Consider the following 12,913-nt stretch of genomic DNA (forward strand, 5'->3'; position numbering starts at 1 on the left):
AGTCCTAACAGGGATAAAATGCATAAAGAGAAATAAACCTGTTAAGTTAAAAAACCTAGTGTAGAGAATATAAGTGCAAGTGCGGTATCTCGCACACACGAACATGGTGTCTAATCATTATAAAACACTACGACTGTTAATGAACATTACCTTAGTTTAATCTATTCATTAGTATTGTAGAAAATTAAGTCAACATGTTACTTATTAGCCATAATTATTGTATAGGCTAGATTGCAATTCATGTAGAGCTCTTTTTAAAAATATAAAGTCCCTATCACTTAGCAGAGGTCGGCAACGCAGCCACTAAAATGGGACTGCCCTAGTCCTAACAGGGATAAAATGCATAAAGAGAAATAAACCTGTTAAGTTAAAAAACCTAGTGTAGAGAATATAAGTGCAAGTGCGGTATCTCGCACACACGAACATGGTGTCTAATCATTATAAAACACTACGACTGTTAATGAACATTACCTTAGTTTAAGCTATTCATTAGTATTGTAGAAAATTAAGTCAACATGTTACTTATTAGCCATAATTATTGTATAGGCTAGATTGCAATTCATGTAGAGCTCTTTTTAAAAATATATATTGGCGCTATCACTTAGCAGAGGTCGGCAACGCAGCCACTAAAATGGTACTGCCCTAGTCATCGCAGCCCTTGGATTTTGTTTTGCACTATCCTATTTAAAAAAATTACACCAGTTATCTCGAACATTCGATTGTTTTTGGTGAAAAAAATTATGAAGGCTACCACAAAAACTCACTAATTAAATAAATGTTCTACTTCTTTATCACAGAATACAGCTAGTTCTCATTTTATAACTTATATTGATTATATGATTTATAATAATTTGTGTTCTTAATTTGTATAAGTAATGTGAACTATTTAGTGTTAAGGTAAATGTAAGAAAATGACTTAGTTCGATTATGTGAGAGTCGAAATTAAGTTTCGAAATGAGCCTGCAGTGTTTGTTGAAGCTTTCGACGCTCGCTTGCTACTCCTCTCGCCATGGAAATTGCCAGTATTATACAAACGACCTGAAATCAAACAAACTTATACAGATAATCAATACGTCAAAATTGTTCATAAATTTTACATAAACTCTAAAGACAAGATGAAGTTTTTGGTTTATAGAACGCGCTTGAGTGATTAAAAAAGTGAAAATCAATTGCATCCAGCTACCCTCAGAGTCGTGCATTAAAATTGTTTAGTGAAGACGTTACTATAGATTCTATCGGAAGTTTAAAAACTGTTTTAAATCCCTCATTAAGTCGATCTTTAAATGATAGGATATTAAAGTTGGTGACTGTATTGTACCTTAGTAAATCTATAATCATAATTTAATTTACTTTGACTACAAGTGAATATAATAAAAAAAACGAAAGTTATACTTCTTTAGCGTAACAAGATCAAAATCTTTTCAAAAATGTCTTTCACTAACAATAGAAAAAAGTATGGTGCTAGCTTCAGGGGGTCGGTTTTTTGTGACGGTGTGGGTGCGCATCGTAAAAATTTACTCTCATCATAAGAGTATGACACTGTTAGTAAACAGATCATTTCCTATCGTAACGTAAATCGAACATTTTAATTACAGAAACGTTATTATGAAAATACATATAAAATATAAAGATCCAAAATATACAAACCTCAAACAAAGTGAAAATTACACCAGTGCTAATAAAAATATTTCCCTTAAGAGTCTTCTTTTCTCTCAACACTTGCTCACACCCCGTCTTGTAGTACGACCTATCAGCAAGGCAGGTCGAATGCAGTTGGCGTCTTGCTCCACCCTGTCGAAGCGGATGGGCTCGGGAGCAGCAAGAATCCGGTATTTCAAGATGTATAATAGCATAGTCTTGGGGTCCATCGATACCACAGCATTGGTTCTGGAATTTTTGGAAGAGTTTAAACAATGACAATGTTAACGTATTAAAGAGAGCAACATATAAATCGGCGACGACCAATCCCTTGGGTAAAGATGTGGGGTCACTCTGCATCTTCTACCGCTGTTGGCAACATAATATAGTTTATTTTTTGTTATCTGTAATTTTTCTATGTTGTATAATTTATTTGTCTATGGTTTTTCACTTCCTTCCGTTTTCCATTCGTTCTTGTAAAAGTGTGCTCAAATAAAATGGTTAGTGGTGTGTTAATATCTAAAAAATAAGTGTTTTTTTCTACGCCTGACCTCATCTGCAAAACAATTAAATACAGTCCACGCTCTACCACTGGAATAAACGTGTGTGTTGGGTATTTACACTAGTGCCCTACATAATGGTCCTTCTATGATGCGCCATCGCCTTGTCTGCACGTGCCGTCTACGTTAAAGAATTCTCCCGCGAGCCGTCTTCGCCTTTAAGAATTCTCCCGAGAGGGCAGCAAGAAGCTACAACGCAGAACCCAGGACGCAGAGGTATCCGTAGAAAGAAAAAGCATCAACATCAAGTTAGTTACCAACTCATCTTTATTACATACGCCCGCCATCTTTATTACGAAGCCCTCACAAAGTCTTCAATATACTACCAAAGACAAAGAGGAAGGAGCACATCAATCAAACAAACAAGCGAAGCCGGACCGGAAAGAGCGAGTCGATAAACACAATAGCTGTCTGTCAATGTCAACTGCGATTCACTTCCTTCAGTTGGCACCACAGCATACGAGCGCCGAAACCGACGAATCACGTACAAGTGCAATCAACCAGTAGCCAATCACTGCGCGCCTCACCGTAGCAAACGACGCGGTCGCCGACAACGTTCGTACTGCGCGTAAGCAAGCATCAAGCGTCATTTAACTCCACCATTTTGATTTTAGTAGTAATTAATTGTAACAAAATACACATAGTTTTAAGTGTTTTTTCGGTTCAAGTGTTAACTAACTTTAGGAAAGCTAGCAATATATTGCCCTATTAGTGAACATGGCCGACACAAAAGTTAATATTGCAAAAAGGGGTTATGCAAAGATGTCTATTACTAAAATTCATAATGCACTATTATCAGGTGAGTTGCAATCACGTTCGCTAGAACGACTTATAGTTGTAAGAGATAGGGTCGTCAGCGTTTTTCAAGAATATAGCGATGCTTGTATCCAAATATGTGCACAAAATCCTGAAGATCCGGAGGATTTTAGTAAAATCGAAGAAATATACTTCGACATTCTCTCTAATATCGATAAGACAATCAAAAAACACAATTTGAACACTAAAAATGAGACGCTTAACGACTCAGATTGTAAGCAAACTTCGAGCATTAGGTCAAAGCTTCAATTACCTAACATAGTCATGTCAACATTCACTGGCAAATATACAGAGTATTACTCGTTTATAAACCTTTTCAGCGCAATGATTGACAAAGATGAGTCTCTCTCACCTGTTCAAAAGCTATATTATCTTAAAGGTTTTCTAAGTGACGAGCCAGCAGCTTTAATTAAAAACCTCCCATTAGAGGACGATAGTTATGCTGAAGCAATAAAATTACTTAAAGAGAGATATGATATTAAAACTAAAATCATACACGAACACATACATACACTGTTAGATTTGCAACCCATTACTCGTTCTACTCCTAACACAATCCGTAAACTAATTTCAGACGTTAAACAGACACTCGCAGCTTTAAAAAACCTCGAGGAGCCTGTCGACAGCTGGAGCAGCTTGCTTGTGTGTGTGCTAGTGAGGAAGTTAGACAACCTTACACGCTCTGCATTCCAGATGGAGAGAGACAACAAGTGTTTACCCACAGTAGGGGAGCTTTTAGGTTACCTGGAACGTCGAGCATTGTCATTGGAAAACGACTCCGTTCCCAACAAGCAACCTCAACCCCAACGGTTGACTAGTATTGCAGTAACTGCACCTGCTTCTACCTCCTGCACCTATTGTAAGTCTCCGCACAAGCTTTTCCAATGTCCAAATTTTAAAATGGCAGCACCCACAAAACGTCTAGAGTTTGTATTAGCAAATAAGCTGTGCAAAATATGTCTGTCTTTCCATAAACACAACTGTAAATATCATTTTAAGTGTGGTGAATGCAAAAAGCCTCATAACTCATTACTGCATCAAACAGATCAACAGCCATCGAGCCCATCTGTCAGTTTGTTATCGAGCGCTCCTCGGGGACAAGTGCTTTTGCCTACTGCTAGAGTTAAGCTTATTTCCCAGACAGGCACGATTATTTACGCACGAGCACTATTGGACAGTGCCTCACAAGTATCATTCATCACTGAGAAACTTGCCCTTATATTAGGCAAGGTTCCCGACAACAATGCATCAATTATAATTGGCATTACCAACACTGAGCAAACAGTTAACTTGCAAATAAACCTTGATGTACACTCTATAGTATATCCATATAAGGTCAATGTTAATTGTCATATTGTTAAAACGATAACCACAAAGTTGCCTCAAGCACCTATCGACACTTCCAATCTAACTTTTCCTGCTAACTGCAATCTAGCTGACGCTACCTTTAATATGCCTGGTGATGTGCATGTATTGTTAGGAGCTGATGTCTTTTTCCAGGCCCTGTTGCCACTCCATGAGTCAATAAGTAACGAGGGTCCTGCAAAAACAGGCACAACATTCTCCGAGCAACCATCTATAATTCACACATCATTTGGGCACATAGTAGCGGGACGCAGTGCCTATGACACTGCCAACAGTAAGCAGGTTATATCTTTATTTTGTCAGGAGTGTGATAGCAATTTAAATGAGTCATTGAGTGCATTTTGGGAAACTGAGCGAGTGTCTGAAATCTTCCCCGAGCAATTGCCTGAACAAGAGTATTGTGAAAAGTTTTTTAATGAGACTACAAAGCTTGACAATAATACATTTCAAGTTTCGATGCCTATTAAAGTCCCGTTACATCAAATAAACTTAGAACTGGGAGAATCATTTCACTTAGCCTATAAACGATTTCTTAATTTGGAAAAGAAATTACATAAAAACACAAACCTTTTCCACGAATACAAAAAGTTTATCGATGAATATATTGAATTAAATCATGGTGAGTACATTAATATAAATAGCTATAATTTATCGAAAGATCCTATTTACTTTCTCCCTCACCATGCTGTAATTAAAGAGAATGCTCGTTCTACAAAATTAAGAGCAGTATTCGACGGCTCAATGCGTACGAACAAAAGAATTTCATTGAACGATCTGTTACTCAATGGCCCTGTAGTACAGAAAGATTTATTAGAAACACTTATAGCTTTCAGATTAGGAACCTTTTTCTTTATCTGCGATATACGTAGGATGTTTAGGTGCATTAGATTAGATCCTAGTCAACGTTCACTTCAAAACATATTATGGCGCGAATCACCAGATGAAGACATCAAGTGCATACAGCTGTCTACTGTCACTTATGGTCTAAAGTCGTCATCTTATTTAGCCACTCGTTGCCTGATTGAACTTGCCAATAGATATAAGGAACAATTTCCATTAGCATCCTCTATTTTAATTAATAACACCTACGTCGACGATGTATTAGTTAATAATAATAACAAGCAAGTATTATTAAAAATGCAGACTGAATTAGTAGAGTTACTTGCTCTGGGAGGATTTCAGCTCCACAAGTGGGCTTCCAACTGTGACTCAGTACTCAAAAATGTACAAAATAATAATTACAACCAAGAAAGCGAGGTTGATTTAAGCAAAACTGAAACATCTGTAAAAACTTTAGGTATTGAATTCGTTATTAATGATGATACCTTTACAAGCTCATGTCCTGAACCTTACACTAGTGTAAATGATAGCAAGAGAGACATACTTAGCTATATTAGTAAGTTCTATGATCCACTAGGGTTAATCGGTCCAATTTTTGTTCGTGCAAAGGTAATCATGCAAAAACTGTGGGCTTCTAATACAGATTGGGACTCTCCTCCCCCACAAGACATACGTCAGATGTGGATAGAATTTGTTAGGGACTTGTCACAGATGGAACCTTTAAGTGTACCTCGATGTGCCATAGCTAATAATTGTGTAGTCATTCAATTATTAGGTTTTGCCGACGCATCCTCAGTTGCATATGGCTGCTGCTTGTATTTGCGTTCTACTGACACACAAGGCAATGTACACATCCAATTGTTATGTTCAAAATCTAGAATTAATCCATTAAATAAAAGCCTTACTACTCCCAGGCTAGAATTAAATGCAGTCTTGCTTCTTACGAAATTAACTGTAAAGGTACTCAATGCATTAAGTGCCAATAATATAAAATGTGATAATACTTACCTATTTTCAGACTCACAAATAGTTTTAGCATGGCTCAAAATAGATTCCGCGAAACTACAGACCTATGTCGCGAATAGAGTAAGAGTAATAACAGAGCTCTCTCATAATTATCACTGGTTATATGTAAATACTGATGAGAATCCTGCAGATTGTCTCAGTAGAGGCCTTCATCCTAATGAACTTAAGGCTAATAACATGTGGTTGTATGGCCCATCCTTCTTACATGATAAAGATTATAAATTTTATTTGAAGTCAGAGATAGTGACACAATTACCCGAACTTAAACAAAACATTACAAGGGCAGTATGTGTCAAAGTAACAGCCATTGATTGTGATGTATATGAAAAGTTAAAGAAATTTTCCAGTATTAATAAAATGACTCGTGTACTTGCCTATATACTTAGATTTTGTACAAATATTAATCCTAACAAAAACAACAAAATTAAAGGATTTTTATCAACCAAAGAGCTAAATAAAGCACTAATGTTAATTATAAATAATGAACAACACATATACTATGCGAGTGATATTAAATCTTTACAAGTTCACAATCGAGTAGATAGCAATTTAAAACCTCTGACACCGTTCATAGATAAAGATGGCATTATAAGAGTAGGCGGACGTTTACAAAACGCATCAATCCCCTACTCTAGCCAACATCCTGCCATATTGCCAAAGGAATCAGTGATAACAGCCTTGATAATTAAAGATGAACACATTAAGCTATTACATGCCAGTCAAAAACTATTATTAAGCTCTATTAGGCAGAGATTTTGGATCATTGATGGTCTAAGAACAATAAAAAAAATTATTCACAAATGTGTAACCTGTTGCAGATTGAAAGCCGCTGCTGCAGCTCAGCTGATGGGTTCCTTGCCTACGCAACGCGTAAACGCGTGCCGCGTCTTTGAAAAAATTGGTATTGACTTCGCTGGGCCAGTTTCGGTAAAAAATAGCCGCATTCGAAAGCCAACTATAGGCAAAGGTTACATTGTATTGTTTGTATGTTTCGTCACTAAAGCTATTCATCTAGAGCTAGCCTCAGATTTGACAACCGATACTTTTCTCGCATGCTTTAAACGATTCATTGCGAGACGAAACCTGCCCAGCGACGTCCACTGTGATAACGGCTCGACGTTCAAAGGGGCAAGGAACCAATTAGATGAACTGTATCGCTTGCACGCTTCTCGAAGTCACCAATGCGAAGTACAATCCTTCGCGGCTGCTAGAGGAATCAATTTCCACTTTATACCTAGTTACAGCCCGATATTTGGTGGACTTTGGGAAAGCGTTGTAAAAAGCGTGAAATATCACTTGAAACGTGTAGTAGGCAAGGCGTTACTCACGTATGAGCAACTCAATACTGTTCTAGTAGAAATAGAGGGCGTTCTTAATTCTAGACCGCTCACCGCAGTTACTGCCGACCCAAATGACCTCAATTACCTCTCTCCAGGTCATTTTCTGACAGGAGCACCTCTTAATTCTTATCCAGAACACAATATGTCAGATACACCAACTAATTTACTTAAATTTTGGTCTATAACCGTAAGTATGAAACAAAACTTTTGGAAATATTGGAGTAAACATTATTTGTGTCTTTTACAAAGCAGGCCCAAATGGCGTGACGTTTCTTCTAACGTAAAAATTGGTAGCTTGGTCATATTACGTAGTGATAATAGTCCTCCTTTGCATTGGCCTATGGCTCGTGTGTCCAATATCTTTCCAGGGAAAGATGGCCAGGTTAGAACTGTCGAAGTTACTCTTTCAAACGGTCATGTTCACAATAGGGCATTATCAAAAATATGTTTGCTACCTATCGATTCATAAAAGTGTTTGATTCTAAAATGTATAATTTTAATATTTAAGTATTCCTATGTCTACACAACCTATGTTGTAAAATTTATGCTGTATTTGTCAATTAAATTTTAAATTGTTCATTTTGAGGGCGCAGCTTATGTTGGCAACATAATATAGTTTATTTTTTGTTATCTGTAATTTTTCTATGTTGTATAATTTATTTGTCTATGGTTTTTCACTTCCTTCCGTTTTCCATTCGTTCTTGTAAAAGTGTGCTCAAATAAAGTGGTTAGTGGTGTGTTAATATCTAAAAAATAAGTGTTTTTTTCTACGCCTGACCTCATCTGCAAACAATTAAATACAGTCCACGCTCTACCACTGGAATAAACGTGTGTGTTGGGTATTTACACTAGTGCCCTACAACCGCATTTAACATGGAGAGAGTTCAGAGGAGTTGTTCGGATTAATAGCTGCAGCTGAGTTTCATCGTCGGACGTCGAGGCAGAATACGAAAGTCCGTCGGTCCACAACTGAGCGTCTTTTAAGACAGTTTAAGCCGCGCCTCACCACTATTTGGAACCTGCTGCCCACTGAAGTATTTCAGAACCAATTCGATTTAGGGTCCTTCAAGAAAAGAGCGTACCAATTCTTAAAAGGCCGGTAACGCACTCGCACACATTAGGAGTGTCTGGGCGGCGGTATCACTTATCATCTGGTGAGCCTCCTGCCCGTTTGCTCTATATTTATAAAAAATAGATAAAGGTATAGTTGCAATAAACATTAGCACAATTTAGTTATACTAAAGGGTATTTAAAAAAACGCAGTTATTTTTCAGTTTTCACGTTTACTGCGAACTGAAACTATGTATGTAAATATGAAATAATATTTTCATATAAATAAACCCTTTTATAGAATTACATTCATACATATAAGAAAAAACACACGACTGAAGACGCTATATTGAAGTGTTACTTAGATTTACGAACCGTTAAATAAGCGAAGTTAGTTTTTATTAGATTCGCAACCCCACTACCCCTAATGGTATGTTTGTTATAAGCTCATGTTTTAAACAATTAAAGCCAAACAAAAGCCAAACAAAATATTTCAGTTAACATATATTAGAACATTAACAACAACCACCACCGAACTTAAGTCGCCTACTGAAAAATATATTTAAGTACCTCAGACTGTAAATGATCCCAAAAAGCTTGCTGATCGCGTCCCTGGTCATCAGCAGTAGAGTTCCTATAGAACTGAACTCTTAACTCGTTTCCACCTCCCATCCAGGCGCTCAAGACGGCGCCTCCGACACCCACCAATAATTCCACTGATAAGAGGAATATCAAAAAGCAGGCGTGCTGAAATGACATGAAAATGATTTAACTTATACCTTATATATACGTAGGTACAGTGCATTGTAAAGACCAAAAATGATCTCTTTCAATATTAGAGCCTTCAATTAAAGTCAAACGCAAACTAGCTGCTGTGGTCTCTGGCAGTGACCAGAGCTGTGGAACATTCTGCTCCTCAGCGTAATGCTGAGCCAGGGCCAATTACAGTCACAGCACACACGCATTACATACTTGAAACGAACCGAATGGGATTTTTTTTTTATATCTCTCATTATATTTTTTACTTTGATTATTGTTATTTTGTGTGTTTGTATGTGTGTGTGTTTTTGTTAGTAATAAATGTTATGTCAATATGTTAGTTCTGCTGCAAAGCCGCCAGTGGCGCCGTAAAATTAATACATATAAAAATCTACTACTTTTAATATTGTGGAAATTAAACTTTAAATGAACTATAATCTTAAATACCACATAAAGAATCTTGACGTTCTCCCTCAAAGCGCCAATACATCCAAGAACAGCTGTGACCAGTAGACCGACACCCAGAGTGAGAAGGAATGACAAAACAGCACGAGAGAGCGCCGACTGATTCTCTGGACGAGACTTTTTCTCTCGCATGTTGATGACGCATATCGCCATCAGCACAAGGCCGAAGAACTAGAAATATAAAAATAGTGTTATTCTAGAAGATGCATCACAATACACAAATTTATTTTTTTCTTAAACATCAAAATCATTTATTCATAAAGGTAACCCAATGTACACTTATGAACGTCAAAAAAGAAATATATATTAAATGCTCCTAATTTTACATTTACTGCCAGTTCTCAAATCAAGAGCGTAGAACGGAAGAGAAGAACTGGTTATAAACTCTCCGTCACTCTTTTTAATCGCCCGGTTTATTGTTTTATACAATGTTTGTAAGGATTTGCAACCAGTACACCATGTTCCACATGACTTCTTATGTAATTAATAGTTATTTATTAATAATAAAATAAATTTAAAACAAAAATCTGTTCTCTATCAGCAGGCAGAGAGAGAGAGGCAGAAATAGATGTCTGTTTTAGATACATATAATTTAACTACTGTTGCACAAAAAGAATAATGATTCTAGGCTCTATAAAATCAAATACATAATTCAACAGTAGTATATTTTATTGAACAGGGGTCAAACGGTCCGGAGGCCCACCTGTTGTAAAGTGACACGCCCATGGATACTCTCAGGGCTCGCGAGTGCGTTGCCGGCCTTTTAAGATTTTTTTCCTTCTAATGTAATATGTAATGCTTTATATATATGGCAATATTAGTTTCAGTTCCGTCAGAACATTTAGACCTCTTGAGCGTCTATACCAGGGTAATTTGATTGTTAAGTTTGAAAATCGACTCGACGTTTTTCATTATATGTTTTGACAATTTACTTACTGTGTTTCGTTAACAATTTCCTAGTGGAAAAACCTCCTCATTTTCCTAAAACCTATCATTTAAGTTTCTTAAGTACGCAATTCATTTTTTAATATTAAAAATTATTGATTGATAATTTTTATACGTTCTGCCATACTCTTTGTACGTTCTGCCATATTAAATTTAATTTATTTAAACCTTTAAATTGGTAATTACATGTTGAAATGATTTATAGTAAACTAGACTTGTATTAAAAGAAATCTAAAACACTTAATAATAAAGACAAAGCTTCGTCAATCGGAGCGCGGAACAATAAATTACTGATTGCAATCGATATATGCCATTATTTATTCAAGCTGCCGTATCACTGAACGAAGTAGTTTGTTATATAGGTCTATATATTTATAGTTTTGTCGGCGATCAAGTACCTGTTGAGACACTTCTAATCTAGATAGATGGAGACCATTTCCGTGGAAGATGAAACTCTTCGCATAACAAAATAATTTTAATAGAAGCATTTAATTTATGAATTTAGTTGGAATATCGTAAGTAGTCAAATCAAAAGTAATATTAATGAATTTTGAAAGAAGATTTAAGTTGCTGTCACTAAAACACAAATTTTCAGTGGGCCAATACTGTGTTAGAGTGATGTGAGCTATACATATACAAAAAATGCTAACTATTAATATGAAAATAACTTCTTCTAACTATCAATTTACTAACAAGCAAACATGAGACATTTACTAACAAATAAAATGTTTGTATAGAGTCAGATGTTGACTAGTATTGAAATTAAAAAATGTGCCCAGCCAAAAAGGTTGTAATCTCTGACATGTCAAAAAATGATAGCTGTCAGAATTCCACGCAATTTAAATCAGAGTTTAGGACATGAATGCTATCAATTTCTGACGCGCTCGAGTATGTCCATGCAAAAGTATTATTTTACATTTTTGAAAATCTATAGCCGCTCTCCCCACCGGTAAAAGATTTTTTTTTCTTTTTATTACCTAAGCTTCGCAACTCAATAGGTCTCTATGACGCTAATGTAAATCCCTATTTAGCATCGTGGGCTCCCCTACTATTAGGACCAATACGGTGCGTATTCATCCGTAGTGCGTATCATAGCTTTATTTTGGAATATTCAACGATAAAATACCCCACTAATCTAGGAGAAATCACAGCTAATTACACTTAGTCTTTATTTTCATGTTTATAATTATTTACAAAGACTTTTGATTATAAATTAATTAAGCGTACCTAGTGCTTGTTTCTGTTAATAATGTTACTTAAAGTACTACGATGTTTTAGATGAAATACAATCTTTTAGATTAAATAAATTAATTAGAGGTTTGTTTTATCAACAATAATGAAATAATAAATAATCACCAATAAATATAGAAAAATATGCAATACATGTATGTTATATTGCGGCGGGCATTTAAACTGGGAAAAACCGTGGCATAAGTACCCGCAATAATTTGGCGTAGGTACACATACATTTAAATTGAAAAATCTATTTTGCAAGACTATATATAATTATTATCTCATTTTTTATACATACATCCTCTGCTTCACCTGTGCTTCATTAAAAGAGAGTGATATCATATCAAATTATATATTAATTGCTTCAAATATATTTAAAAATATAATTAAAAAGGTACTTACAATAAAAATGATATTAAACAGGGTAAGAAAGAATTTCATACAGCGAATGCTACGCGGTTTCATTTTAAGCTTTGTTTGATTGAAATTTTAAAATATGTGTAGTTTAACTGGCGTGACTCGACAAAATGAGTGTTGTATCGATCATTGCAATGAGTACCATTGTTGGTCAGTAAGCGTACTGTGACGAGCGAAGCGACTAGCGAAATATGTATATTACTTTTTTCGTGGCTGGGCCATCGAACTATTCTCTTAGCTTCTTCTTTTCGACACATGATTCATGACCGCCCCGCAGTATCAATGCCAAGAGTTGACAATTCGACGTGTCGTTTGTTATTTTGACTATTTAAAGAATCTTAAGCTGAATTTAATTTAAAATAATAATAAGTGGTCGTGACAAATTATTTAGACAATGATTGTAGAAGAACCAATTTTTTTTTAAAACAAAACATATACAGAGAAAATAATGGACGTAGA

At 35.8% G+C, this 12,913-nt stretch overlaps 2 protein-coding genes across 4 annotated transcripts; one reads left to right on the forward strand and one right to left on the reverse strand.

The window, feature by feature from the left end:
- Nucleotides 1-880: 880 nt before the first annotated feature.
- On the reverse strand, nt 881-12,551 carry LOC125049883 (23 kDa integral membrane protein-like). Its single transcript, XM_047649394.1, has 5 exons — nt 12,440-12,551; nt 9,842-10,030; nt 9,206-9,382; nt 1,648-1,887; nt 881-1,038 (listed from the first exon to the last, which is right to left on the reverse strand). Exons 1-5 carry the CDS (start codon nt 12,500-12,502, stop codon nt 943-945), a joined length of 765 nt encoding a protein of 254 aa, XP_047505350.1. The 5' UTR covers nt 12,503-12,551; the 3' UTR covers nt 881-942.
- LOC125049854 lies at nt 2,802-8,328 on the forward strand. Of its 3 annotated transcripts, none has more exons than XM_047649334.1 (2): nt 2,802-3,873; nt 4,515-8,328. In XM_047649334.1, exons 1-2 carry the CDS (start codon nt 2,916-2,918, stop codon nt 4,532-4,534), a joined length of 978 nt encoding a protein of 325 aa, XP_047505290.1. In that variant the 5' UTR covers nt 2,802-2,915; the 3' UTR covers nt 4,535-8,328. The 3 variants fall into 3 exon arrangements, with proteins under 3 accessions (XP_047505290.1, XP_047505289.1, XP_047505287.1); XM_047649333.1 differs by having other exon boundaries at nt 2,840-3,873; XM_047649331.1 differs by having other exon boundaries at nt 2,840-2,997; nt 3,589-8,328.
- Nucleotides 12,552-12,913: the final 362 nt, after the last annotated feature.

This window comes from Pieris napi, chromosome 5 (genome assembly GCF_905475465.1).
Source record: "Pieris napi chromosome 5, ilPieNapi1.2, whole genome shotgun sequence".
NCBI lineage: Eukaryota > Metazoa > Arthropoda > Insecta > Lepidoptera > Pieridae > Pieris > Pieris napi.

What these genes read in the sequence shown, in the direction of transcription:
- LOC125049854 (XM_047649331.1), top strand. Translation starts at nt 2,916, where the DNA reads ATGGCCGACACAAAAGTTAATATTGCAAAAAGGGGTTATGCAAAGATG. An exon ending in TCATAATGCACTATTATCAG is followed by an intron (nt 2,998 to 3,588) that starts GTGAGTTGCAAT and finishes AACTAATTTCAG; the next exon opens with ACGTTAAACAGACACTCGCA.
- LOC125049883 (XM_047649394.1), bottom strand. Translation starts at nt 12,502, where the DNA reads ATGAAACCGCGTAGCATTCGCTGTATGAAATTCTTTCTTACCCTGTTT. An exon ending in TGTTTAATATCATTTTTATT is followed by an intron (nt 10,031 to 12,439) that starts GTAAGTACCTTT and finishes TTATATTTCTAG; the next exon opens with TTCTTCGGCCTTGTGCTGAT. An exon ending in GGGATCATTTACAGTCTGAG is followed by an intron (nt 1,888 to 9,205) that starts GTACTTAAATAT and finishes CAAAAATTCCAG; the next exon opens with AACCAATGCTGTGGTATCGA.